Consider the following 27,549-nt stretch of genomic DNA (forward strand, 5'->3'; position numbering starts at 1 on the left):
ATTTGATTGACTAATCTCTTGGCAATTGGAGTTTGTGGAGTACATTGTTTGTGAAAGATCCTGGTTCTACTTTAGGCCTACTTATACCAAACAGTATGTACAATGACCTGGTGGTTTGTGAAGCGCGCGTCAGCACTTAGTACACAATTGTGTTCGGCATTTCAAGACGGCAGATTAATGATAAACTACAGCTTCATCCAGAGGTCACATAATAAATATTTCAGGGAGAATTCAGACTCCAGAGAATTGTACCTTATACATACATTTCATCCTTCATGTATTCTGTTAGATATCCATCAATGTTCAATGTCTTTTTTTTCATCAAGGAAAAGGACAGAAATAAATGAGATGCAACAAAGGGCAACAGAAAAAAACATTGCCTGACGTTATCCGTCGTTTAGGGTTGCAGCACACCCTATCAGCATTACACTATCACTTTCTCAAGGACGACACTAGTTACGTTCCCCAGTGTACGTAGCTTTCCTTTCAAAGAACTGCATTTTTAAACTAATGGATCTGTATGAATGAAATAAAATGAATCATCCGTTCTGAAATGGATTTTTTTATTTGACAAAAGATCAAGCATCAAACACTAAACATTCAGTTTGTCAAAGGTTAATAAAATAAAATATATTTTTCTGTAAACAAATGAATGCAAATAAATATTTAAATCTGCGACAGATCATATGATTCATACCAATAATTGTAACCTTCTTGAGCAAAAACATACATTGGACTACAAATTACTTCAATGAATTACTTTAAAGGTTCCATCTGTTTTGCAAAAATAAAACCTAATTGATCTCTATGGCCATATACAATGAGTGTAAAAAACATTATGCCCTTCCACCCTCTTAACGGCACACATACACAATCCATGTCTCAACTGTCTAAAGCCTTAAAAATCCTTCTTTAACCTGACTCCTCCCCTTCATCTACACTGATTGAAGTGGATTTAACAGGTGACATCAATAAAGGATTATAGCTTTCCCCTGGATTCACCTGGTCAGTCTATGACATGGAAAGAGCAGGTGTTCCTAATGTTTTGTACACTCAGTGTATAATATCATATTTTCAAAAACTCAAGAGACATTAAGTAAATAAATAGTGTATCAAGCAAATATAGCCTTTCCCCCCCATGGACTTTTATGTTTTTTTCCATAGTTACTCTTTCAAAAATGTCACATTTATGCACTTTGGTTAGTGACAAACTCCATTTCCTCATAAAGCATCCCCTCTATAGAAAATGTGCATCTACTCAGGTTTAGCTGATCGGAGCCCCTGTTGTGACTAGTTTGTAGTAGGCAGCCCTCTTAGCCATGAGCTCCTCATGTGTCCCCCTTTCTATGACAGCACCTTGGGACATGACGGCTATGATATCTGCCGTCTGGATGGTAGACAGTCTGTGGGCAATGACAATGCAGGTGCGTCCACGTCTGGCCTCATCCAAAGCCGCCTGCACTGTCTGTAGTTGGAAAACACAATGTTAAAAATAAGTTCAGTTGAGTGTGTTTTCATCATAAGGACATCCTATATTCTCTCTGATGTAATACAGTACATGGCATGCTAAGAAAATATCTAAGCAAATGCATCATTGTGCTGTGGATAGAGTGATTCATCTGATAGAAAGGATAATCAAGAGGTGATATCTATATACATATACTGAACAAAAATAAAATTGCAACATGTAAAGTGTTTCATGAGCTGAAATAAAAGATCCCAGAAATCTTCCATATGCACAGAAAGTGTATTTCTCTCAAATGTTGTGCAAACATTAGTTGACATCCCTTTTAGTGAGCATTTCTCCTTTGCCAAGATTATCCATCCATCCACCTTACATGTGTGGCATATCAAGAAGCTGATTAAACAGCATGATCATTACACAGGTGCAGCTTATGCTGGGGACAATAAATGGCCACTCTAAAATGTGCAATTTTGTCACACAACACAATGCCACAGACATCTCAAGTTGAGGGAACGTGCAATTGCCATACGGATTGCAGGAAGGTCCACCAGAGCTGTTGTCAGATAATTTAGTGTTAATTTCTCTACCATTTGGCCTCCTCCAATGTTGTTTTAGAGAATTTGGCAGTACATCCAACCGGCCTCACAACTGCAGACCACGTGTAACCACGCCAGCCCACGACCTCCAAATCCGGCTTCTTCACCTGCGGAATTGTCTGAGACCAGCCACCCGGGCAGCTGATGAATGTGGGTTTGCACAACCGAAGAATTTCTGCACAAACTGTGCAGAAACCCATTGTCGTGCCATTGAGACCCATTGTCGTGCCATCCATCTGCCGCCATTACCTTATGTTTCAGCATGATAATGCACGGCCCCATGTTGCAAGAATCTGTACACAATTCCGACTTACCAGACATGTCATCCATTTAGCATGTTTGAGATAGTCTGGATCGATGTGTATGACAGCGTGCTCCAGTTCCTACCCATATCCAACAACTTTGCACAGCCATTGAAGACGAGTGGGAAAACATTCCAGAATCAACAGCCTGATCAACTCTATGCGAAAGGAGATGTGTCACGCTGCATGAGGCAAATGGTTGTCACACCAGATACGGACTGGTTTTCTCATCCACGCCCCCTACTTTTTTTAGGTATATGTGACCAACAGATGCATATCTGTATTCCTAGTAATGTGAAATCCATACATTAGGGCCTAATGAATGTATTTAAATTGACTGATTTCTGTTTATGAACTGTAACTCAATAAAACCTTTGCAATTGTGGCATGTTGCGTTTATATTTTTGTTCAGTGTACATTGGTCTGGTCTATGGGTACCTTTTCACTCTCTGTGTCCAACGCAGAGGTGGCCTCATCCAGAAGCAGGATCTTAGGGTTCCTGACTATTGCCCGAGCGATGGCGATGCGTTGTTTTTGCCCTCTGGAGAGCTGGGAGCCCTGGGCGCCAACCGGAGTCTCATATTTCTGAGTCAAAGATAACACAGGAATGTCTAGTACACTACTTACAATATGAAGAGAACAGTACCAGGAAGAAAATATCATGTTCCGCCACAATAACATGTTTAATTTGTTGACATTCTTCACAGTATAAAGGGAAGTGGGATGGTATGACATAGAAGTATTACAAAGATAGTACAATTTCAGTTCCTTTACTCACATCTGGCAGAGTCATTACAAAGTCATGGAGATAAGCTTTCTTTGCAGCATCAACAATCTCCTCCATGCTCATCCTCCTGGTGTTATCGCCATACTGTATGTTTTCAGCAATACTGCAGTCAAACAGCACGGGCTCTTGGGAGACGATGCCAATCTGAGCCCTCAGGAAGGGCACGTTGACAGTGTGTGATGGACGGCCATCAATCAACTGAAATGGGAACAAGGAAGTGTTTATTTTTAAATACAAAGAATAGTAATAGACTATGGCAGGCAGTGTGGGTATACTTGATAAATTGTACCTGTGATTCCATCTACACTGAGTGTACAAAACATTAAGAACACCTGCTCTTTCCATGACATAGGCTGACCAGGTGAATCCAGGTGAAAGCTATGTCACTTGTTAAATCCACTTCAATCAGTGTAGATGAAGGGGAGGAGACAGGTTAAAGAAGGATTTTTAAGCCTTGAGGCAATTGAGACATGGATTGTGTATGTGTGCCATTCAGAGGGTGAATGTGCAAGACAACAAAATGTAAGTGCCTTTGAACGGGGTATGGTAGTAGGTGCCAGGCGCACAGGTTCGTGTGAAGAACTGCAACGCAACTGGGTTTTCCACACTCAACAGTTTCCTGTGTGTATCAAGGTGTTCCTAATGTTCGGTAAACTCAGTGTACATGGCAGATAAGGTAAAGCACAGGAGGTTGGTGGAACCTTAATTGGGGTGGACGGGCTGGTGGTAACGGCTGGAGCGGAATTAGTGGAATGGTATCAAATACATCAAACACATGGTTTCCATTTAATTATTATAATTTTTTTTACGCCATTTAATTTGCAAGCCATTGTTATGAGCCATCCTCCCATCAGCAGCCTCCACTGAGGTCATGGAAATGAAGTTGGGTCTGCTCTGGGGACTCACCACTCTGCCCTCATCTGGATCATAGAACCTCTCCAATAGCTGCACACTAGTGCTCTTCCCGCAGCCGCTACAGCCCACAAAGGCCAGGGTCTGGCCCGGTTTCACAGACACCAGTAGTCCATTTAGCACCTGGATGTCAGGCCGGGTTGGGTATGTGAACTTGCAGTTGATGAATTCTAACTCCCCTTTGAAATCATCCTGGAAAGAGGGCATTATTACACACCAACATGTTTGATGCCAATTTAAATAATGATCATTTTCCACTTGTACTAAAAATGTCTGATTGAATAAACAATCATGTTTTTCTCACCCATTTCTCCCCGTCTATCTGACTCATGCTGATTTTGGGGACTCGGTCCAACAGTTTAAAGAACTGGGCAGCTGCAATCTTGGCTTTGGCATAATCTGGGGTGAATGAGGAAGCTTTTCCCAGCGCTGTCCCACTGATCACAATGGCAGAGATCACTCTGGGGATATGCACAACACATTGGCATTTGCTTGACAACACAGTACTCATTTAGGACAGTTTACAGCTTAAATGGGTATGGTTTTGAAAATGTACAGTAAACATGATGATGACCTACATGCAGTATTGTCATTCACAGGTTTTCTGTACGTCACTGGAAACACTACATGCACAACATTCAGAAAAATAAACAAATGTACCTGAAGACCACCAGGTAGTGTAATCTTTCAGAGCTGACCAGATAGCCTCCATATCTAAAGGAGGCGGCGTACGCCATAAAGATAACACACTGAGCAAAGGCAAAACAGATGCCGTAGATGTTTGCCTTCTTCTTGGCAGACTTATACGGAGCCTCCAGCTGCTGCTCATAGGTCTCCACAAATGTGCTCTCCTTGCACAGCCCTGCGATGGTCCTGATGTTGGCTAGAGCCTCGCTGGACACCTGTGTGAGAGAAGGCAGATTGTCAAGTCTCTAAATCACTATACAGTGAATAGCACTCTCTGGACCAGGGGCCTCGGACGAGGTCCGTTCATTTGACAGAAATGTTCTAACAACCCATTTAGGGACCATTATTGAATTATCTTTAAATCAAACCAAATGTGCCGAATACAACAGTGAAATGCTTACTTACAAGCCCTTAACCAACAATGCAGTTTTAAGAAAAATAAGTGTTATTTTTTTTCTTCTCAAAAGTATCAAATAGTTAAAGAGCAGCAGTAAAATAACAATATCGAGGCTATATACGAGGGGTACCAGTACAGAGTCAATGTCCGGGGGCACCGGTTAGTCGAGGTAATTCAGGCAACATGTACATGTAGATAGAGTTAAAGTGACTATGCATAGATAATAAACAGAGAGTAGCAGCAGCGTAAAAGGAGGGGGGGATGCATATATTCTGGGTAGCCATTTGATTAGCTGCTCAGGAGTCTTATGGCTTGGGGGTAGAAGCTGTTAAGAATCCTTTTGGACCTAGACTTAGCGCGGTACTGATAGTACTGCTTGCCGTGTGGTAGCAGAGAGAACAGTCTATGACTGCCAATTTTTAGTGCCTTCCTGTGACACCACCTGGTATAGAGGTCCTGGATGGCAGGAAGCTTGGCCCCAGTGATGTACTGGGCCATACTCGCACTAAACTTGCGGTCGGAGGCCGAGCAGTTGCCATACCATGCAGTGATGCAACCAGTCAGAATGCTCTTGATGGTGCAGCTGTAGAAATTTTTGAGGATCTGAGGACCCATGCTACATTTTTTCAGTTTCCTGAGGGGGAATAGGCTTTGTCATGCATTCTTCGCAACTGTCTTGGTGTGTTTTGACCATGATCATTTGTTGGTGATGTGGACACCAAGGAACTTGATGCGCTCAACCTGCTCCACTACTGCCCCATCGATGAGAATGGGGGTGTGCTCGGTCCTCCTTTTCCTGTAGTCCACAATCATCTCCTTTCTCTTGATCACGTTGAGGGAGAGGTTGTTGTCCTGGCACCACACAGCCAGCTCTCTGACCTCCTCCCTATAGGCTGTCTCATCACTGTCGGTGATCAGGCCCTACCACTGGTGTGTCATCTGCATACTTAATGATGGTATTGGAATCGTGCCTAGCCATGCAGTCATGAGTGAACAGGGAGTACAGGAGGGGAGTACACACCCCTGAAGAGCCCCCGTTTTGAGGATCAGTGCGGTGGATGTGTCGTTACCTACCCTTACCACCTGGTGGGCGGCCCATCAGAAATCCAGGAATCAGTTGCAGAGGGAGGTGTTTAGTCCCAGGGTCCTTAGCTTAGTGATGAGCTCTGAGGGCACTATGGTGTTGAACGATGAGCTGTCAATGAATAGAATTCTCACGTAGATTTTGTCCAGGTGGAAAAGGGAAGTGTGGAGTGCAATAGAGATTGCATCATCTGTAGATCTGTTTGGGCAGTATGCAAATTGGAGTGGGCCTAGGGTTTCTGGGATAATGGTGTTGAAAAGCACTTCATGGATACAGACGTGAGTGTTACGGGTCGCTAGTCATTTAGGAAGGTTACCTTGGTGTTCTTGGACACAGGGACTATGGTGGTCTGCTTGAAACATGTTGGTATTACAGACTCAGTCAGGTACAGATTGAAAATGTCATTGAAGACACTTGCCAGTAGACATCTTGGTAATCCATCTGGCCCTGCGGCCTTGTGTATATTGACCTGTTTAAAGGTCTTTCTCACATTGGCTACGGAGAGCGTGATCACACAGTTGTCCGGAACAGATGATGCTCTTATGCATGTTTCAGTGTTACTTGCCTTGAAGAGAGCATATAATTAATTTATCTTGTCTGGTAGGCTTGTGTCACTGCGTAGCTCGTGGTTGTGCTTCTCTTTGTAGTCTGTAATAGTTTACATGCCCTGCCACATCCGACAAGCGTTGAGCCGGTGTAGTATAATTCAATCTTAGTCCTGTACTGACGCTTTGCCTGTTTGATGGTTCGTCACAGGGCAAAGCGGGATCTCTTATAAGCTTCCCGAGGGGCTCAGTGGTCTAAGGCACTTTATCTCAGTGCTTGAGGCGGCACTACAGACACACTGGTTTAAATCCAGGCTGTATCACAACCGGCCATGATTGGGAGTCCCATAGGGCAGCACACAATTGGCACAGTGTCATCCCAGATTGGCTGGTGTAGACTGTCATTGTAAACAAGACTTTATTCTTAACTGACTTGCCTGGTTAAATAAAGATTATATATATATATTTTTTTTCAGTCCCACTCTTTGAAAGCAGCAGCTCTACCCTTTAGCTCAGTGCGTATGTTGCCATGGCTTCTGGTTTGGGTATGTACATACTGTCACGCCCTGATCTGTTTCACCTGTCCTTGTGGTTGTCTCCACCTCCTCCAGGTGTCGCTTATTTTCCCCAGTGTATTTATCCCTGTGTTTCCTGTCTCTCTGTGCCAGTTTGTCTTGTATTTTTGTCAAGTCAACCAGAGTGGTTTTCACCATACTCCTTTTGCTATTCTCTTTTTGATAGTCTTCCTGGTTTTGACCCCTGCCTGACTCTGGACTACTTTCCTGTCTGCCTGATCATCCTGCCGGCCTTTTACCTTGATTCTGCTAGCCCTTTGGTACCTTTGAACTCTGAACTGGTTTTGACCCTTTTTCCTGTCCACGACATTCTCTTGCCTTACCCTATTGGATTATTAAATATTGTAAGACTCCAACCATCTGCCTCTTGTGTCCGCATCTGGGTTTCGCCTTGTGTCATGATACATACAGTCACTGTGGGGACGGCGTCATTGATGCACTTATTGATGAAGCCAGTGACTGATGTGGTGTACTCCTCCTCAATGCCATCGGAAAAATCCCAGAACATATTCCAGTCCTGTAGCTTAGCATTTGCTTCATCTGACCACTTTTTTAATTGACCGAGTCACTAGTGCTTCCTGCTTTAGTTTTTGCTTGTAAACAGAAATATAATTATGGTCAGATTTGCCAAATGGAGGGCGAGGGAGAGCTTTGTACGCGTCTCTGTGTGTGGAGTAAAGGTGGTCTAGAGTTTTTTTCCCCTCTGATTGCACATTTAACATACTGGTGGAAATGAGGTAAAATGGATTTTAGTTTCCCTGCATTAAAATCCCCGGCCACTAGGAGCGTTTTCCTTTTTGCTTATGGCCGTATACAGCTCATTGAGTGCGGTTTTAGTGCCAGCATCGGTTTGTGGTGTTACCGATAATGGAGTGTTTAACTCACCTGTCCTGCTGCTTCCATTGCCTTCTTATCCTCGTTTGCGAAACCTGTCAGCATTTTGGCTTGGAAGACCCCAGACAAGCCAATAAGTGGTAAAAAGCAAACCACTACCAAGCTTAACTTCCAGCTAAAGGAGAACGCAATGATGAAAGAGGCTCCGATGTTGGTCAAGGAGTTCACAATCATCCCAATCTGCGATCCAGTTGCCTGCAGTGAAAATACTATTAATTCTCCAAGCTCATTACATAAACAGAAATATATACAGTGTGGCACAAGGAAATATTTCAAAACTACCCCTTTGGATCATCTCATAATTGGTTAGAAATGGTTCTAATGGGTTCCACGGTATGTGTCCCTGACACTCACCCCCTGGACCATGGAGGCGTCGGTGGCCAGCCTGGTGGTGAGAGCTCCAGGGCTGTTCCTGGGGTCATCAAACCAGCCTACCTCCTGTTTCAACATGGCCTGGAAGCCCACCTTCCTTAGCCTGCGGGTCAGGAGCTCCCCAGACTTCCCAAATGCATAGCCCTTAAACAGAACAACAGTGTTCACACACATTACTAGGGCCAATCGTCTGAATCACAGGAGGCTGCTGAGGGGAGAATGGATCATAAGAATGGCCGGAACGGAGCAAATGGAAAGGCATCAAACATTTGAAAACCATGTATTTGACACCATTCCACTCATACCGCTCCGGGTCATTACCACAAGCCCGTTCTCCCCAATTAAGGTGCCACCAACCTCCTGTGGTCTGAATGTTAGCATCTTACTATGGAATGTAACAGCTTGATGTGCAGTACAATATAGCCACCTGTAAGAACAGAGAGAAGAAACTTGTCACCGCCACAGCGCAGAACAGGATACATATTCCATTGATCTGCGCTCTCTGTTCATCCAAGTCACGTATAGAGAACGTCTGCAAATCAAAACAGCGATATGGATGGAATTAAATACATGTAATGGAACAGCAACACCTATAAGTAATCACTACCAGCCCAGTTAATATGAAACTACATTATAAACATAGGCTTGATATGTACATAATCCATAGCCTCTCACCCCAAGGATCTGGCTGAATAAAATAGCATAGATTGGATTGACGGAGCCGTTGATGGCAGCTCCTATAGATCCCAATAGCATGTAGGGCCACTCTGACTTGTTGTACTTCAGGATTCGAGCCACTGGTGCTGGCTCCACACGTTCCTCTGCTTCCTCCTTGGACTGCTGTGGGAATATACTGTATGAGGAACACTCATTTCTCTCAGAAATTAGAAGCAGGGGAAATTGAATAAAGTACATTAATGCAAAACTGATAATACAAGGCTGCTTATAGAATGACCTCAATACCTTTGACCTTTGAGGTTCCATCTCGTTTTCCATTATGGCAAGGAATTTGTCTGATTTAATTCGGATACTGCCAGTTATGGCATCAGGGATGAGTTCGTTTGACAGCTGGGTGTGAGATCGCAGGCGAAGAGATTGCCTTTAGGAGAAAGAGTGAATTACAAAGGCTTTTACAAATTAGCTTTGCTGAATCATTGTTAATCATAAGCAGTGTCACAAGCCTGTTCTGACACGTCCTTTAGTTTTACCTCAACCCAGATTCGTAGCTTCCTCGACTGAAACTCTGAAGGATTTCTTCCTCAATGGTTTCATTGTCCGGACCTAAAATTGAAAATGAACATGATATTTTTATCCATACAGACAGACTCTATCAAACGTGAACAATGAATCATTATGAATGGCTCTTTATGTCAGACCTACCTGTGTTTGTTTTGACACTGGGCATGTCATTTCCTTGGTTCTGAAGTGTAACGAGAGTAAAGTAGACCCCCTTCTTTTCTAGAAGATCATTGTGTGTACCGCTTTCCACTGCCCTTCCGTGCTCAAAGCCAATAATGACATCAGCATTGCGGATAGTGGAGAGGCGGTGGGCGATGGTAATGGTTGTCCTGCCCATCCGAGCCTTCAATCACAAGACATGATCCGTTTTGTAGTTGAAGTAAACATTACAACATGGGTAGACCATGATTTAAAATTGGAACAAATATTCAAAGCACTGACTTTGTGGTGATATCATGATTGATCCATTTTGTCTAGGAGTCACCCACCTTGTCAAGCGCCTCTTGTACAATGGCCTCACTCTCGTTGTCCAGAGCCGAGGTAGCCATGTCCAGCAGCAGGATCCTGGGGTTGCGGATCAGAGCTCGGGCAATAGCGATCCTCTGCTTCTGTCCTCCACTCATCTGACCACCACCCTCACCCACCAGCGTGTCAAACCTCTGTATAACCACAGACAAACATTTTCTCATTTTGAAGTTTCAATGTGTTTCTTGTATGAGACAGTATCAGAGTGATGCACCATATTTATTTGCTAAAGGTGTTGCCTGTGGTACCTGCGGGAGGTCCATGATAAAGTTATAGGCGTTAGCCTCCTTGGTGGCCTGGATGATGTCGTCCATGGTGACCCCGGGTCGCCCGTAGCGGATGTTGTCAGCGATAGTCGTGGCGAACAGCACCGGCTCCTGCTCTACTATACCAATCAGGGAGCGAAGCCACTGGATGTTCAGGCTGCGGATGTCATGGCCATCCAAAGTCAACTATAAATGAGAAGCATTATGTGCATCAAACACAATAGCATCTTGTCCTGGGCTTTAGTCATGTGTCTTGTGTCCCAACCATATTGCTGTAATAATGTGACAGTAAACATGGGTGTATCTTCTGAGCCTTATTACCATTCCTTCCTTGGGGTTGTAGAATCTCTGAAAGAGTTGAACTGTGGTGCTCTTCCCTGATCCACTTGGCCCAACAAAAGCTGTGGTTTCTCCTGCTCTGATAAGCATGCTCAAAGAATCTAAAATCTAAGTGAACAGATGGTGGTTGTACATTGAGATATCTTTTGGGAATGATTTGAAGTTAAAGAAAGTGAGCGAAGAGTGTTTACCTTCACATCTGGCCTAGAGGGGTAGTTAAATGTGACGTTGTGGAATTCAATGTCACCCGTGACCTTGTCTAGTTTGTGGCCCTTCTCCGAGAAACAATCGATTTCTGGCTCCTGAAAGGGAACAGATTTTTTAAATACTTTATAACTGAAATGTAATTGTTCTTAGTTCATATATTTTCAAAAGATTCTGGCATTACTCGATCAATGGTATCGAAGATGGTCTTGGCTGCAGCTCGACCTGAGGCGAAGGCTTCCAGGCATGGTGAGGCCTGACCCAGGTTCATAGCTGCCATGAGAACTCCAAAGAATACCTGGAGGCAAAAATACAAAGACATCCGTACATTTTCACCACTCCTATTATTACGTATTGGATACATATTTATTGTTTGATCATGTGAGTTGCCATACCTGGATGAGAGTACCAGGGGATAGCTCTTTGGTTTCGATGACCAGTTTTGAGCCATACCAGAATGCCAAAGCATAGCAGAGGAAGATGATACACCACAGGTATCCTTGAAACACTCCAATGATCGTCCCCTTTTTCACACCCCAGTTCTGAGCCTCAATAAGGTTTTTGTCATACCTGTTCAAATGTGAAATGCATATTTATAACACAAGTCAGCAGGGAAGGGAATGTTAATTTGACCAGTGTCTCACAGCAAGAAAATGATCCTGCGGCAACAGGAAATGTGAATTATTGTGTGCATTATAATTAATGGACATTTTTGTAAGGGTTGTTTTAAAGTGGAAATTACTTTTTGAAACCTTCAATACACTACAAGTTGGCATTTCCTGCTGCGAAGCATATTTTCTGCAACAGGGTGATCAAATTAAGACCCTACATCTGTACAATATTTCAAGTTACCTTTCAACCTCCTTGTCCTCCCCTCCAAAGGCTGCCACTGTTCTGATGGATGACAGTACCTCATCAGCTACTGACCCTGCCTTGGCATAAGCCTGGAGCTCCCGACCTGTCAGTCTGGCAACAGCCTGAGGAGTGAATGAGTGGAGATGACAGACTGGTTTGTCTGGTTTATCTATAGTACCTTTCACACATCACAACATCACAGAGAATACAGAGGTGGTGTGAGACCTCACTAACAGACTCGGAGGCTGTTACAACAGAATGAGTGATCACCATCAAATAAAGTGATTTAATACATTGACTTCAACCCATCTCACCATGGCCATTAGTCCAGCAGCAAGTCCTATTAGTGGGCTTACTGCGATGACCACCAGGGTCAACTTCCATCCTCCGATGAACCCCACCATGAAGCCAAAGATGAAAGTGGAGATCCTCTCAATGAAGATAGACACCTGGTCAGCTATCGCATTGTTGATCTTGTTGATGTCGCTGAGGTGAGAGAACAAGTTCAATCACACAATTGTTGTGGTGTAAGGGTTATTTATAGAAACATCTTCCAAACATGCCCTCAATCATTCACACATCTCTGTAGAAAATAATCCATGGGTTTTGGTCTTACTCTGATATCCTGGTGTTTAATTCTCCAACTGAATTGCAGTCAAACCAGCCAATCTCCATTCGCATCACCTTCCTAAAGTAAGTCTTCCTGATTCTCTGGATCTGTCTGGCAGCAGCAGACACCCAGAGGGCAATCTACACAGAGCAGGATTGAATGCATGTTTAGAAATACCGGTTATAGATTAAGAAGGTTAAGAAGGATGCAAGACTCAATGGAGAGAAAGCACTTTGAGCAGGAAGTTTAACCCACTTACTTGGAAATAACTAACAATCAAGACTCCTAATCCAATACCAACATAGTAATATGCAAACATGGTCATCTGTGCTTCAATATCCACCCTGTAAAAAAAATGGATGCTTAGCTATACTGTATATATTTTTGTAAACATTTTGGGATCCATAACCCATTCCATTCTAATCAGGACCTTCAGCATCAGCATGGCCAGTAATGTGAATAGATCGACATAGAAAACCTTGACGCAATGAGTCAAATATGGTCCACAATATAAAAGTGTCAACTCACCCACAGAAGACCGTTGTGTTCTCTGCTATTTCAAATATGGAGCCATTGATCCAGTTGATGGTGTTGTTAATGCAGGTTTTGTTGGGGTCTGCCAGTTCTTGTACCTCTAGCTCGTATGCCACAAAGGTGTTCGTCATCATGCCATACACCAAGAGCATGAGAGGGGAGGCTGCCCCGTGGACTAGTGCACATAAGCCCCCCACTACCATCATCAGTGTGTCCTTCCATGTTGCAAATCGAAACTGGATCAAATAGATAGGTTACATCCTTTTTTTTTCCAATAAAAGGAAATATAATATTGTGCAATCATAGCAAAAACAGTCATTATTAATCACAATTCATAACAATTCATAATATCTTAATTAAGGATAAAAAATAAATACCAGTTGAAAGAATCCAACATCCAAGAGCTTTTCTTTTTTCTTTCCATCTCTGCAATCAAAATAATCAAATGAGAAAAGCTGTTTTATGGTAATGATCAAAGTTGATCTGATACTTTCATGACGATAGAAGTGTATAGCGGTATGATAGATATTATGCTAAGAAGAACCCAGTTACAATTGGAAGAGTTTTGTGAAAAGTACCCATATAGGAAAAAAGTGTTGAAGAAAATAAACAAGATGTGGTCAAATTTAATTGGTGAGATTCATTCAACTGTGAATCAGGGCAATAATGCAAGGAATGGAATGTTGTTTACTTGAGTAGGAATCAAATGTTGTTATTTGGAAAGTAAATAAGAAGAAAAAGGAAGCTACTGTTATTTAAATTCCAATCAAAAACAGACACTTACCCTTTTTCATTCTCTGTTCAAAAAGAAAGGTCAAAATTCAATTGAAACTTGAAGAAGAGATCTACAAAATGATGTCATTTCTTACTGGGGCATAATCATGTTAATCATGTTAATCATGATAACATTATGGTATTTGTGGTATAACAGGAAGAAATGGGACACTTACCTTCTTCTTCTCTGTCTGGTTTTGTACGGCAATATTCTCTGTCTGTGTCCTCCTGTAGAGAAGTGACCTTTTTCAAGTAAATAGGATCCTTCATTTTTGTAGCTTTAACTCTGACAGGCACGTCCTCGCTGGGTCTAATGGGAGAGGGGTCATTTTAGCTCACGAACATCCGCAAAAATACATTCACAGTCTGGAGTGAACTGTCTGTACTGCCATCCAAATGTAACTTCTATGGTAACACATTTTGTGGGATAAAATTTCAAACAAAAAAATCTTAACATCTCTGTAATTCAATGTTGTGTTGTCTATTTGTCATGACTATAGACGGTACAATACTGGGAATCAGGACTTTTGGACTATGAAGGACTTGATGACAAGTAGTCGTATCCTTGACAACACCATTAAGAGCCGTATAATAAGTCCTCTGTTACATAATATGGACAAAACATTTGATCATTGAAAGTCATATTAGTGAATAGAAAAACCATAGAATGAATGGGATCTCTGTAAGAAAAAACATTGTTTAAAAGGAGCTACCCTGAAAAATTCTGAAATGTTTAAAAAAAAAATATATAAATATAATGACAGTACATGGATGTAAAAACTAACACACACAGAAAACATCAGTTTAGAGAGTTACTAACAAGTTCAACACATGCATGACTCATTTCTTATCAGAATAAAGAGCATTATTACCATAATACCCAAGAAAATGCAAATAAAATAATATGTAGAACATAGATATGGAAATATCCAACATATCTACCATGAAGATCCACTTCAGCTACGCAGAATAATCATTTCTCATATATGCTTTCCTCCCTATCTTACTATAGAATGAAGAGCAAACTATAGCATACCTGTTTTGTCTTCCTGTCAAGGACTCCTCTGATATCCTAGCCATTTGGTCACTACCAACAATAAAGAATCCCTCCTACCAGAGGAAATTCCTATCTTATTCTCAGTCTACGCCTTTCCCACTATCTCCCCTTCCATTAGACTGATAAGAGTTCAATCAGCATTATGTCTCTAACTAAGGAGCTTTTGTGAGGCAAAGGTACATTCATCCAATCAATGAGTCAATATAAGTTAATGCGTTTAACCATGCATTGATTAATATGCACATTACTCCACACCTGTCTGACAATGTGTTCTCTTAGAAAGATTCAGGTGTGCAGTATGTGCTGTATTTTTATAAATACATTTAAATAAACTTGAATACTGAAGTACATGGCTCACCAAATTCACCAAATATCTGAATTGCATGTTTAAATATGCCTCTTGAATAATATGGAAGGAATGTTCAATGAGATGGAAAAGATGGATGCAGTAAACGTAAATTATATCAAGATTATTTATATGTATGTCAACAGTTGGATTGTTGAAAGAACTTATGTTCCAGTGATAGGTGTGGATCACCTGGATGTCAACAGCAGAACGTCGTAAAAGTATTGTACTGACTGACCTAAGGTCGTTAGTCTGTACAGCTAATTCCCCCAGAGCCACCATGATAACATTCATTAATAACAGAATCACACCATAGAATCACACCATGGATAGTAAAATGAGTGTAATGACCTATTGGCCATTGGTCTCTAGAGCTGATTCACACAGAGAATATATAGTGCAACATCCATCAATCAGAGATACAGTGGGGAGAACAAGTATTTGATACATTGCCGATTTTGCAGGTTTTCCTACTTACAAAGCATGTAGAGGTCTGTAATTTTTTATCATAGGTACACTTCAACTGTGAGAGACAGAATCTAAAACAAAAATCCAGAAAATCACATTGTATGATTTTTAAGTAATTTATTTGCATTTTATTGCATGACATAAGTATTTGATACATCAGAAAAGCATAACTTAATATTTGGTACAGAAACATTTGTTTGCAATTACAGAGATTATACGTTTCCTGTAGTTCTTGACCAGGTTTGTAGTTCTTGTAGTTATTGACCACTCCTCCATACAGACCTTCTCCAGATCCTTCAAGTTTCGGGGTTGTCGCTGGGCAATACGGACTTTCAGCTCCCTCCAAAGATTTTCTATTGGGTTCAGGTCTGAAGACTGGCTAGGCCACTCCAGGACCTTGAGATGCTTCTTACGGAGCCACTCCTTAGTTGCCCTGGCTGTGTGCTTCGGGTCATTGTCATGCTGGAAGACCCAGCCACGACCCATCTTCAATGCTCTTACTGACGGAAGGAAGTTGTTGGCCAAGATCTCGCGATACATGGACCATCCATCCTCCCCTCAATACGGTGCAGTCATCCTGTCCCCTTTGCAGAAAAGTATCCCCAAAGAATGATGTTTCCACCTCCATGCTTCACAGTTGGGATGGTGTTCTTGGGGTTGTACTCATCCTTCTTCTTCCTCCAAACACGGCGAGTGGAGTTTAGACCAAAAAGCTGTATTTTTGTCTCATCAGACCACATGACCTTCTCCCATTCATCCTCTGGATCATCCAGATGGTCATTGGCAAACTTCAGATGGGCCTGGACATGCGCTGGCTTGAGCAGGGGGACCTTGCTTGCGCTGCAGGATTTTAATCCATGACGGCGTAGTGTGTTACTAATGGTTTTCTTTGAGACTGTGGTCCCAGCTCTCTTCAGGTCATTGACCAGGTCCTGCCGTGTAGTTCTGGGCTGATTCCTCACCTTCATCATGATCATTGATGCCCCACGAGGTGAGATCTTGCATGGAGCCCCAGACCGAGGGTGATTGACCGTCATCTTGAACTTCTTCCATTTTCTAATAATTGCGCCAACAGTTGTTGCCTTCTCACCAAGCTGCTTGCCTATTGTCCTGTAGCCCATCCCAGCCTTGAGCAGGTATACAATTCTATCCCTGATATCCTTACACAGCTCTCTGGTCTTGGCCATTGTGGAGAGGTTGGAGAATGTTTGATTAAGTGTGTGGACAGGTGTCTTTTATACAGATTTGTAAGTAGGAAAACCTGCAAAATCGGCAGTGTATCAAATACTTGTTCTCCCCACTGTACATAGATACAATCAGAGATACATAACTCCCCAACCTTGGACCAAATTAGGCTAATGTTAGATTAATTTAGTTAGCCAATAGCGTTTATTCTCGAGAGCGCTGGTCATAATACCATGTACATTTGTTTATATACCTCACATTTCATCATAAATGTCCCTCCTCCTCTCAGATACAATGGCAATATAGTTCACAAGCCTTCTCACATTGTCTGCCACCTGTTAAATAATCTACTACAAGCCCAAGGTCTCTCCCCTCCCTGGGTGGGGACAGAATGTCCTGTAAGGAACACAGTATTCCAGCCGGTATGACGATAGCTCCATTCGTTTCTAACAAGGAATAGAAAGTCCTTGTTCTAACTCTTGACTAAAACTACTAGTTATAGTTCTACGTTAAATGTATGATTTCTGGTCAAACAGATAGAAAAGTTTTTTTTTAGAAAACATCTAGCAGAAAAGGTCTTAAAAGGTATTAGAAATACATCAAAACACAATCATGTATTTAGTTCTGGAGGAATGTTTCGGCTTTCTGTTAGTTTAAGAAACATTGCCTTGTGAGTTGAGATTCTGTGTTTTTTCACATGTTCAGTGAAAAATTGCTCAAAGTAGTCCTTACATAGAGTTATATGGTTTGTTAAACTTTGAAATCAATGGTTTTTGTTTGGCATTCATTTTAAGTGTCAGCGCAATTCCTTTGTTATAAATTATCCTAATATCTGACCAAACTCAGGTCTTTACAAAAGTCTGAATGGTTTGAGGTCAATAGCCGCGATGGCAGCTGTCAGGATAGACAGGAATTTGTATTGCTTTAGAGACGGTTATTAATTACCATCTGTAACTGATGATGAGTCATATCAAGTGGGATCTTGAGAGGGTTTGTTTGAGATGGCCTGTAATAAAAACAGGACTGGTCATTGTGAGTCATTCCACTGGGTGTCTCACAATGTAGCTAGAGTGACGACCCTGAATGAATAAGGGTAGTGATGCAAGATAGATCTATGATAATCATAGGTTATCATTATAGACAGATACCATCATAAAAACATTCTATACCAGCATACCCACCACGCCTGAATGGTAGGCCAGTAGACGTGGTGCAGTAGGTGAACATTTCAACACTGTCATGTTTACACTTCATTAGTGTTTACATATATATTTCACTCATCCACATAAATAGGTTGCAAATCGAACATTTGAAATTAACGACTGGTTTTCAGCTGTGGTTGAAGAGTAGTTACAGCTTTTATAACGTCCAGCAGATGGAGTACGTCGACCGTCCATAAAAAATGTGTTAAATAAAGTTTCTTCACACACCGGAAGGTGAAGAACACAGAGAAAATTATTTTAGGACAAGGAATAGAGTCACTGATGTTACGCTATTACCAGCCACTCAACAAGCGTACTTAGGGGAGCGCAATTCTGTCGCCTGGGGTAAGTTTCCAGTGTTTCTTTGCCATGTCTGAGAAAGGATATTAATCAAGCAGTTCAGTTTTTGATGAATATTAAATGTTAGGACAAACGTTAGTCGAGCTGATAAAGTTGCAGTTCGCTGAACAAGTGATTCGAGTGACTCATGTGTATCATCTTTCTAAGAATGGGCTAACTGCCTAGACGTGGTTATTGAAAAATGTGATGAAATATAACCAGGTGATTTAAAAAAAAATATATATATATATATATATATATATATATATATATATATATATATATTGTTCTTGGCGTCTGAATCTGATTAATGTTCATATTTTATGTGAGGCGCAAAGTTGTATGTATGTGTATATATATATATATATATATATATATATATATATATATATATATATATATATATATATATATATATATATAATTTATTATGTTGTTGTATGCAACAGGGGCTAGTAGATGTGGTATGAAGATTTCAGCCATTTATCCGAATAATTTTTCAGATAACCCATAGTGGTCAAAGATCATTCATGGTTCAAATGGTAAACAGGAGATCTTATCATTCGTTTAGATGTTATGTAGACAGTTTATGGTTTTGTTGATCCAGGGAATAGGGCAGGCTAATCAGTTTGGAGGTATAATACTTTGTGATAATGCATCTTTTGTAGCCAAGTTGATTTACCCATCAAGTTCTCTCTAATTCCATGCCTCACTTCATGTTCAAATGGCCATGTCATCAGACTGTCTACTATATATTTCACTTGGAAATATTCTGTAATTACTGTAGGCAAGTTGTCCTTTGTCCTGGGCACATTCTTGTTTTTTCCAAGCACTACACAGCTGGTTCAAATGATCAAACTATCATCAAGCTTCAATGATTAGAATCAGGTGTGTAGTGCAAAGTCAAAAACAAAATTGTCACTCATTTGCGTTCCCAGGGAACAGGATTAAGAAACACTGCTCTGGCTGTAGGATAGTCACTAAGCAGAACTTTCAAATGTTGTAGTGCAAACAACACAGCAGATATGATATGAATTTGCTTCTAAAATCCAATTAAAATGAATGGAAATATATGGTTTGTAAAATAGTATCCTACAAGATTCTGCTGTTTTTGCCATTGGAATGATTGCATTGATTTTTCTACTGGTTTGTGCTCCTTGGTAAAATAGCAGATAATATGATATGCTCCCAATTAACCTTCAATTACATATCTTTGCAAAGAGAAAATGTTTATTTTTAATGTGATAAAATATTATGTTTATCTGAATGAACCTCTTTCCTCTCAGAAATGTTCCTGTACATTATTGGACTGGTGGCTTTTTGGTTTGTGTTCCGCTGGTACAGGGAACTCGCAAGAGTACCCAATAAAGGAGAGAAATATGTCTACATCACTGGCTGTGACTCTGGGTTCGGGAACCTTCTGGCCAGACACCTGGACAAGCTGGGCTTCTGTGTGATCGCAGCCTGCTACACTGAGAAGGGGGAGGATGAGCTGAAGAAGGTCTCTTCTGAACGATTGAACACAGTCCACCTGGATGTCATCAGCACTGACAGTGTCAACAAAGCAACAGCATTCATCAAAACCTTGGTTGGGGAGAAGGGTGTGTGTCTTTTGAAGTCCAATTTAGCCAAATGTTGCAACTTTTGTAATACTTGGATAGTTTGGTATTCAAAATATCCAAGTATCTAGACTGACTGTTGGTCTACTCAATAATTATAATTACTATGCGTCAGATTAAACTGTTGCTATGGAATTTCTAACCACAAACATCCTAAAGGTCCAATGCAGCTGTTATCTCTATCAAATACTTTCTGGGTAAGAATTAAGTACCTTACTCTGATTTGTTTTTAAATTCAAATTGTCAAAAAGAAACAACTTGCTTCTTAGCAAAGAGCAATTTCTCAAGCAAGATTTTTGCTAGGACTGTCTGGGAGTGGTCTGAGTGGGGAGAACTGAAAACTAGCTGTTATTGGTAGACTGGTTTGGATGTCACCGGACAGGCCAAAAACACAATCCCACTAAAACAGTATGACATTTCTTGCAATCTTTTCAAACAGCTCTTACACTAAAAGGGCTTTATCATAATGTTTACAATTTCACAGTATTATTCCAACCTCAGTGTGGAAAAATATACAGTTGAAGTCGGAAGTTTACATGCACCTTAGCCCAATACATTTAAACTCAGTTTTTCACAATTCCTGACATTTAATCCTAGTAAAAAATCCCTGTTTTAGGTCAGTTAGGATCACCACTTTATTTTACAGATGTGAAATGTCAGAATAATAGTAGAGCATTATATATATTTTTTGTGTGATTTCTTTCATCACATTCCCAGTGGGTTAGAAGTTTACATACAGTCAATTAGTATTTGGTAGCATTGTCTTGAAATTGTTTATCTCGGGTCAAATGTTTTGGGTAGCCTTCCACAAGCTTCCCACAATAAGTTGGGTGAATTTTGGCCCATTCCTCCAGACAGAGCTGGTGTAACTGAGGCTTCTTTGCTCGCACACGCTTTTTGTTCTGCCCACACATCTTCTATAGGATTGAGGTTAGGGCTTTGTGATGGCCACTCCAATCCCTTGACTTTGTTGTCCTTGAGCCATTTTGCCACAACTTTGAAAGTATGCTTGGGGTCATTGTGCATTTAGAAGACCCATTTGCGACCAAGCTTTAACTTCCTGGCTGATGTCTTGAGATGTTGCTTCAATATGTCCACATAATTTGAATTCCTCATGATGCCATCTATTTTGTGAAGTGCACCTGTCCCTCCTGCAGCAAAACACCCCCACAACATGATGCTGCCACCCCTGTGTTTCACGGTTGGGATGGTGTTCTTCGGCTTGCAAGCCTCCCCCTTTTTCCTCCAAACATAACAATGGTCATTATGGCCAAACAGTTCTATTTCTGTTTCATCAGACCAGAGGGCATTTCTCCAAAAAGTATGATCTTTGTCCCCATGTGCAGTTGCAAACCGTAGTCTGGCTTTTTTATGGTGGTTTGGGAGCAGTGGCTTCTTCCTTGCTGAGCGGCCTTTCAGGTTATGTCGATATAGGACTCGTTTTACTGTGAATATAGATACTTTTATACCTGTTTCCTCCAGCATCTTCACAAGGTCCTTTGCTGTTGTTCTGGGATTGATTTGCACTTTTCACACCTAAGTACGTTCATCAAGAGGAGACAACGCGTCTCCTTCCAGGTCCAGGTCCTGGCTGATTTCTTTTGATGTTCCAAGAAATTTGTGGAGTGGTTGAAAAAAAATAGTTTTAATGACTCCAACCTAAGTGTATGTAAACTTCTGACTTCAACTGTACATATAAAACACAGGTATATCAGGTGTTTGACTGCACTGGGCCTTTTTAAGTTAACATGTCTCACTGTAAGGTACCTCACTCTCCCATATGTGACAACTGGCATGTAAGCACTTGTTGACATTTGGATGAAAACATTCCATGCCTACATCCTTCATTGTGACTACAGCCTGTGTCCTGCTGTGTGTGTGATTTTGTTTGTACAATATGGTCTGCCTTAATATTTTTTTTCAGGTCTGTGGGCTGTGGTGAACAATGCTGGAGTCTCTGTACCATCAGGTCCCTGTGACTGGATGACCGTCGACGACTACAAGTCCATGTTGGATGTTAACCTTATTGGAGTCATTGGTGTGACTCTGAGTGTCCTGCCCCTCATCAAGAAGGCCAGGGGCAGGGTGGTGAATGTGGCCAGCGTGTTTGGGAGGATAAGCGCCTTTGGGGGTCCCTACTGTGTGTCAAAATATGGAGTGGAGGCTTTCAATGACAGTCTACGGTGCGAGACCTGGCCTTTTGTCTAAGAATATACTGTATCAGGTTTATTTGAATGAGTTCGAGAAATGTAGAAAACTGAATAGTGATGCTCAGAGCATTATTCTCTATGGCTCTGAGTTTATACGGATACTGTATTGCAGACATGTTTTAATGTTTGTTGTGGGACATTTTCTGTTTTTGAATTCCAGGATGAACATGTCAGCGTTTGGAGTTAAAGTCCTGTGTCTTGAACCAGGATTTTTCAAAACAAGTGTGACTGATCTAAATCTCCTGAGAAAGAATGTAAAGACATTGTGGGACAATCTGTCTGAAGAAATCAAAGATCAATATGGACATGATTACCCAGAGAGAGGTACTGTAAAAAATATATTGTTTACATCTTCTTCTTTTTTTAACAAACATACACATGAACCTGTGCATGCTGCTGTAGTGTGATTGACGCAAATAGGTTCATCAAAAACCTGTGTGACAGAATGACAAGCACTCCAAGAACGGGCTGACAGGGATTGCCCAGGGCAAATTAACTGGGCAAGTTAAGTCTGCCTTTGACGCCAGCTTGTTAATGGAGGTAATACCTTTCTTCCAGCAAATGTGACATTGGAGAAGAATGTTGCGACGTTGCTGGATGGGGACCTGATGAAGGTTGTGAGCTGCATGGAGCATGCCATCTCTGCTCTCCACCCTCGGACACGCTACTCACCTGGCTGGGATGCCAAGTTCTTATGGTTGCCAATGTCCTACCTGCCAACTTGGATCGCTGACAAAATGCTCTTAAAAGATATGGCCAAACCAACAGGATCTATTCTTTAATGTTAATGGTTGTCTGACCAAAAGTAAGAACAAGTCTTTATTTACACCCAGGGGACAGCAAGAAAAATGCAATTTATTTCTGATGAGAAAAAAGTATTGCATTTAATTCAACCAATGAATAAAAAATAGCCAGAGTTTGGATTTGCATATTGTATTTGTATGGTGTTTCACTGGTCTGATAATAAAATTGAATGGAAAGAGTTTGTGGTTTAGAGGATGTTTTCATTGTGTCCACTTGATACATACAGTAAATCTCTCTTCTGTCTCTAGACCATAAATCCAAACTCTAGTCTAGATCTACTCGGGCTGGGTTTCTGTATAAGCACTTTGTGACATCTGCTGATGTAAATATGTATAAATACATTTGATTAGCTTATAGCTACCCAATCTCATTGAAGGATACAGCCAATAGTTGTTTCCCAGGTTACTAAGGGGAGATGGCTGCTGCTGATTATAGTATTATGTGCATTCTACTTTACCTGCTCTGGCTCCCTTCTTCTCATTCATTGGTCTTGAACAACGTCACACTTCCACTGCTCTGCTCAATGATACTGTGTGACTTTGCAGAATGGAGTGCACCTTCAAAAGAAAAACATGAGTGACCTAGCCCTAGAGGCAATCAGATGAAAGAGGATGCATTTACCAGGACTATTATGGTCATGTAAACCATTGAAGGTCAACGGGACATATTACACAATCAAGCAGCACAGACCTTCGACACGGCTCCCATTCTGTAGCCCCTCGTAAAGTCTTCTTATAGTAGCCACTGGGAAGCATGTAGGTTGGACTGCGGAACAAACTCCATTCTGCTTTTTTTTTATATACTGGATGAGAAAACACCACACTTGCAAGTAGCCATGGTAGGTCCGATGTATAATTTACATTACAGAAGATGTTGTATAGGATGCAAAATGTCCCTAAATTCCTGGATTTTTCAGAAATCCTAGAATTTGTGGAAAATAACAAGGATTTTGTAACCCTAATCCCATGCAAGTGTAAGCAGTAATAATGTTCCACCCTTTTAATGGTCAATTGTGAACAAATTGAATTCAACACAACATACTTATTGCATTTGTGAATATAGGTTTATATATAATTGTGTGGGTATATATTATACATTTTTACATAAACATAACACTGCCAGAAATAAATGACCTTTAACCTTGTTGACAACAGTGTGTGGACTTGTACATTATTTACTTTACAACAGTGTTTATGTACACATTTAGGAGAGACCAGGAGGCCATCTGGTGGTTAGATAAGCGCTATTACAGTTGTTTGCCATTATACTGCTATGATAGAATAGTGTCATGATGAGAAAACCAAATAGACTTAGCCTACTGTATGATTTATAGCAAATTCTTCCTATCAAAAAACAAAATCTTCCTAATCAAATGTTTACTCTCATTGGATATACCTGTGACTTGCTACCATTAATTTCAACTGCGGAATCAGAAATATTTATTGAAAAAAGAGGGTTGTAGAATTTAGAAGAATTGTAGAATTTTCTGTTCAGCCACATTCTCTCAAACCAGAAATACGCTTTTAGGTATTATCTTTCATCTTTCAACCTGCCAGACATGTATACTATGTCAAATGAAAAGCTGTGAGCTGCTTGCAGCCAAGTTTTCTTATGACCAGGTGACTGCTGTGATTATGGCAAACTAATTATATAATCCTTCAGGTGTGTACCAGTTCTGTAAGCAAGATAGACAAGGAGTATGGTGATGGAGGACACAGACAAACAACTGCATCTGAAAAGAAACGGAATAATTATACTGTAGGCCTACTCTAAACCCGAAGCTATTGTCTTCATTTGAAAACTCATATAATTTAATATGGTTCTTTAGAGCCTATTCCTCTTTATCAATATAGTTATGCTGTTTGTATTATACTGGCAGACATGTCAACTTTTCAAATGAATGAGTAATTGGAATACGAATGGATGAAGACTCAGCTTTCTCTGGTGTAAGTGTTTTGAAGGAAAGACAAGATGATAATATGTTAATGAAAAGGTACCATTATATAACTGAAATGTGACTCCCTACAGGTCTTTCCTGTGGTGTCTGAAGAGAATATTCTATTAGATTTTTTTCAGGTGAGATTGATACAGTTCCTTATCTTTAATAACTTTATAACATTACTTTCTTTATTACATTGCTTGATTGATTATGCAAGAAATAATGTTGTCATGTTATGCGTGTCTGTTTTAGGCACACTTGGCTCTATCCTGCATACTCATTTCAGTTACAGCCATAGCCATCGCCTGGTTTATTAGAGATTCTTTCAAAGTTGAAGATTTTGACCAGAAACATGTCTTTATCACGGGCTGTGATAGCGGATTTGGAAATTTGGTGGCAAGGCAGCTTGACCAAAAGGGGTTTCATGTAATAGCCGCATGTCTCACGGAGAAAGGTGAATCGGAATTGAAGGCTGCGGCCTCTCCCAGACTGAAGACAGTTCTGTTCAATGTTACCGACAGTCCGAGCATCGAAAGTGCGGTGGAGTTTGTGCGCGCCGAGGTTGGAGAGCGAGGTAAGTGAGGAAGGCAGCATGGGGGTAGATAGGGTGCCAGTCAGAGTCGAGCACCGGGCGAGATAAAAATGAGATAGGGGTGCTTGACTAACCGAAACTGACCCATACATCTGCATATTTTCAAACCGCTATCACCTTGAGAGCTGCTGAGGAAACATCTAGAAAGCCTACCGTAACATTATCTAGACACAGTGATGAGAACATTGACAAACTTTTGTTGGTCACCAGACAAGTTTACTCTGAATCACATAAATGGTCTATGTGATTTGAATTAGATGCCAAATTGGAATATTCTTGCTTTAAACACTAAACACTAAAACATATTGATTTATAGCTATCCCAAGCATTGAAATATTACTACTGCCCAACCCATTTAGAATGAAATATTTGGTGCAAGATCCACAACCATGTCATGCATCCTTTACCTCTTTCCACAAGCAGATTAGTGAATGGAATATTTAAGACACCTTTGCTTCACATATCCAGCCCTGGTTAAAGATGAATTAATTCCCTTTTGACATTCCCAGAATTCATCTAGCTATTGATAGGACACATATTGCAGTAGGGGGCATCACTCTAGGATTACATGTAGTAGAAAAGAGTGTGTGTTACACTGCAACTGTTCTGTAGAGTAACTGTAGTATCTCTTTCTACCCACATTTCTCATCAGATAAGAGTACTCTAATACTTGATAATGCTGTATCACATGTCGTTATTGTAGGAAATCTCCTTCCCTCTCTGTATCACAGGTCTCTGGGGGCTGATCAACAACGCTGGGAGGTCCACACCTATAGGCCCCACTGAATGGATGCAGTTGGAGGACTTCAAGAAAGTTCTAGATGTGAATTTAATAGGTCTGATTGACGTGACCCTGAAGTTCCTCCCACTCTTAAAGAAGGCTCAAGGAAGGGTGGTCAATGTTGCCAGTATCCTGGGGAGGCTTGCCCTCAACGGAGGAGGCTACTGCCTATCTAAGTATGGTGTGGAGGCCTTCTCTGACAGCCTTAGGTACTGTGGCATTGTTTTACAGTATAATGAACTCAGTAAACTAGGGATTGATTTCCAAGCATTCTATTACGGAACTGGAACTGTGCGACGCTGTGCAGGGTAGATTCGCACCACAGAGCTATTCATAGATTTAAGCATCTTAGTGTATTAGCTAGATAACAACTAAGCTGCTTGCTCTTATGTTCAGGCGGGATATGCAGCATTTTGGTGTAAAAGTGAGTATCATTGAGCCTGGTTTCTTCAAGACGGGTGTTACCAGGCTGGACCTCATTGAAGCAGACCTGCAGAGACTGTGGAACCGTCTCCCCGAGGAGGTCAAGCACTCATATGGACCCAAATTCTTTGACGAATGTGAGTAAATACTGTGTACTGTATGTTTTTAAAAAATGGTTGAGTCATGTCATTGCAATGCTGAAACATTCATGTCTGATTCTCATCCATTTCCTGTGGTCTATTACAGATGTAAAAGCTCAGGATTTCTCCATGGGTCTCCTGTGCAGCTCAGACATCTCCAAGGTGACCAGTTGCATGCAGCATTCCCTCACAGCCTGCCACCCACGGACCCGCTACTCACCTGGGTGGGATGCTAAGCTCATCTGGATCCCCCTGTCCTACCTCCCTGCGTTCATAGCAGACTTCACAGTCGCTGTTCTACTTCCTGTCCCCAAAGACGACAGAAAGAGCCATGCAAACCAAGTGGGTGTGGCAAACACATGAGCCACTGGACTCTTTCCTTTATCAATCACGTCTATGATACATTTTAGATTGATTTATATTCATGATTTGCATTTCAAGGATGTTGATACTACACTGAATAAAAATATAAGTGCAACATG

At 41.2% G+C, this 27,549-nt stretch overlaps 3 protein-coding genes across 5 annotated transcripts; 2 read left to right on the top strand and 1 right to left on the bottom strand.

Annotated features, from left to right (window-relative positions):
* Nucleotides 1–545: 545 nt before the first annotated feature.
* abcb11a (ATP-binding cassette, sub-family B (MDR/TAP), member 11a) lies at nucleotides 546–15,060 on the bottom strand. Of its 2 annotated transcripts, none has more exons than XM_031806303.1 (28): nucleotides 14,999–15,060; nucleotides 14,139–14,272; nucleotides 13,973–13,985; nucleotides 13,566–13,614; nucleotides 13,183–13,424; nucleotides 12,914–12,998; nucleotides 12,661–12,794; nucleotides 12,359–12,530; nucleotides 12,042–12,166; nucleotides 11,585–11,759; nucleotides 11,374–11,487; nucleotides 11,177–11,287; nucleotides 10,968–11,093; nucleotides 10,629–10,832; nucleotides 10,344–10,514; nucleotides 9,997–10,198; nucleotides 9,825–9,897; nucleotides 9,580–9,715; nucleotides 9,292–9,456; nucleotides 9,044–9,148; nucleotides 8,599–8,760; nucleotides 8,236–8,439; nucleotides 4,723–4,964; nucleotides 4,367–4,523; nucleotides 4,057–4,254; nucleotides 3,142–3,348; nucleotides 2,802–2,948; nucleotides 546–1,465 (listed from the first exon to the last, which is right to left on the bottom strand). In XM_031806303.1, exons 1-28 carry the CDS (start codon nucleotides 15,040–15,042, stop codon nucleotides 1,265–1,267), a joined length of 4,098 nt encoding a protein of 1,365 aa, XP_031662163.1. In that variant the 5' UTR covers nucleotides 15,043–15,060; the 3' UTR covers nucleotides 546–1,264. The 2 variants fall into 2 exon arrangements, with proteins under 2 accessions (XP_031662163.1, XP_031662164.1); XM_031806304.1 differs by lacking the exon at nucleotides 14,999–15,060 and adding an exon at nucleotides 14,905–14,972.
* A 2,966-nt stretch (nucleotides 15,061–18,026) lies between these two features.
* Nucleotides 18,027–23,371, top strand: dhrs9 (dehydrogenase/reductase (SDR family) member 9). Its single transcript, XM_031806137.1, has 5 exons — nucleotides 18,027–18,565; nucleotides 19,846–20,160; nucleotides 22,103–22,361; nucleotides 22,549–22,712; nucleotides 22,947–23,371. The coding sequence occupies exons 2-5, from the start codon at nucleotides 19,848–19,850 to the stop codon at nucleotides 23,168–23,170; spliced, it is 960 nt and encodes a 319-aa protein (XP_031661997.1). The 5' UTR covers nucleotides 18,027–18,565; nucleotides 19,846–19,847; the 3' UTR covers nucleotides 23,171–23,371.
* Nucleotides 23,372–23,492: 121 nt separating this feature from the next.
* On the top strand, nucleotides 23,493–27,549 carry rdh1 (retinol dehydrogenase 1). 2 transcript variants are annotated; one of them, XM_031806136.1, is made up of 7 exons: nucleotides 23,493–24,030; nucleotides 24,855–25,138; nucleotides 25,221–25,268; nucleotides 25,384–25,705; nucleotides 26,455–26,713; nucleotides 26,901–27,064; nucleotides 27,174–27,549. In XM_031806136.1, exons 2-7 carry the CDS (start codon nucleotides 25,112–25,114, stop codon nucleotides 27,428–27,430), a joined length of 1,077 nt encoding a protein of 358 aa, XP_031661996.1. In that variant the 5' UTR covers nucleotides 23,493–24,030; nucleotides 24,855–25,111; the 3' UTR covers nucleotides 27,431–27,549. The 2 variants fall into 2 exon arrangements, with proteins under 2 accessions (XP_031661996.1, XP_020317807.1); XM_020462218.2 differs by lacking the exon at nucleotides 24,855–25,138.

This window comes from Oncorhynchus kisutch, linkage group LG26 (assembly GCF_002021735.2).
Source record: "Oncorhynchus kisutch isolate 150728-3 linkage group LG26, Okis_V2, whole genome shotgun sequence".
Lineage (NCBI taxonomy): Eukaryota > Metazoa > Chordata > Actinopteri > Salmoniformes > Salmonidae > Oncorhynchus > Oncorhynchus kisutch.

What these genes read in the sequence shown, in the direction of transcription:
- abcb11a (XM_031806303.1), bottom strand. Translation starts at nt 15,042, where the DNA reads ATGGCTAGGATATCAGAGGAGTCCTTGACAGGAAGACAAAACAG. An exon ending in TGATTGTTAGTTATTTCCAA is followed by an intron (nt 12,795 to 12,913) that starts GTAAGTGGGTTA and finishes TGCTCTGTGTAG; the next exon opens with ATTGCCCTCTGGGTGTCTGC. An exon ending in CCTCTAGGCCAGATGTGAAG is followed by an intron (nt 11,094 to 11,176) that starts GTAAACACTCTT and finishes CTGTTCACTTAG; the next exon opens with ATTTTAGATTCTTTGAGCAT.
- dhrs9 (XM_031806137.1), top strand. Translation starts at nt 19,848, where the DNA reads ATGTTCCTGTACATTATTGGACTGGTGGCTTTTTGGTTTGTGTTCCGC. An exon ending in GCTTTCAATGACAGTCTACG is followed by an intron (nt 22,362 to 22,548) that starts GTGCGAGACCTG and finishes TTTGAATTCCAG; the next exon opens with GATGAACATGTCAGCGTTTG. An exon ending in ACATGATTACCCAGAGAGAG is followed by an intron (nt 22,713 to 22,946) that starts GTACTGTAAAAA and finishes CCTTTCTTCCAG; the next exon opens with CAAATGTGACATTGGAGAAG.
- rdh1 (XM_031806136.1), top strand. Translation starts at nt 25,112, where the DNA reads ATGGATGAAGACTCAGCTTTCTCTGGT. An exon ending in AAGACTCAGCTTTCTCTGGT is followed by an intron (nt 25,139 to 25,220) that starts GTAAGTGTTTTG and finishes GACTCCCTACAG; the next exon opens with GTCTTTCCTGTGGTGTCTGA. An exon ending in GCCTTCTCTGACAGCCTTAG is followed by an intron (nt 26,714 to 26,900) that starts GTACTGTGGCAT and finishes TCTTATGTTCAG; the next exon opens with GCGGGATATGCAGCATTTTG.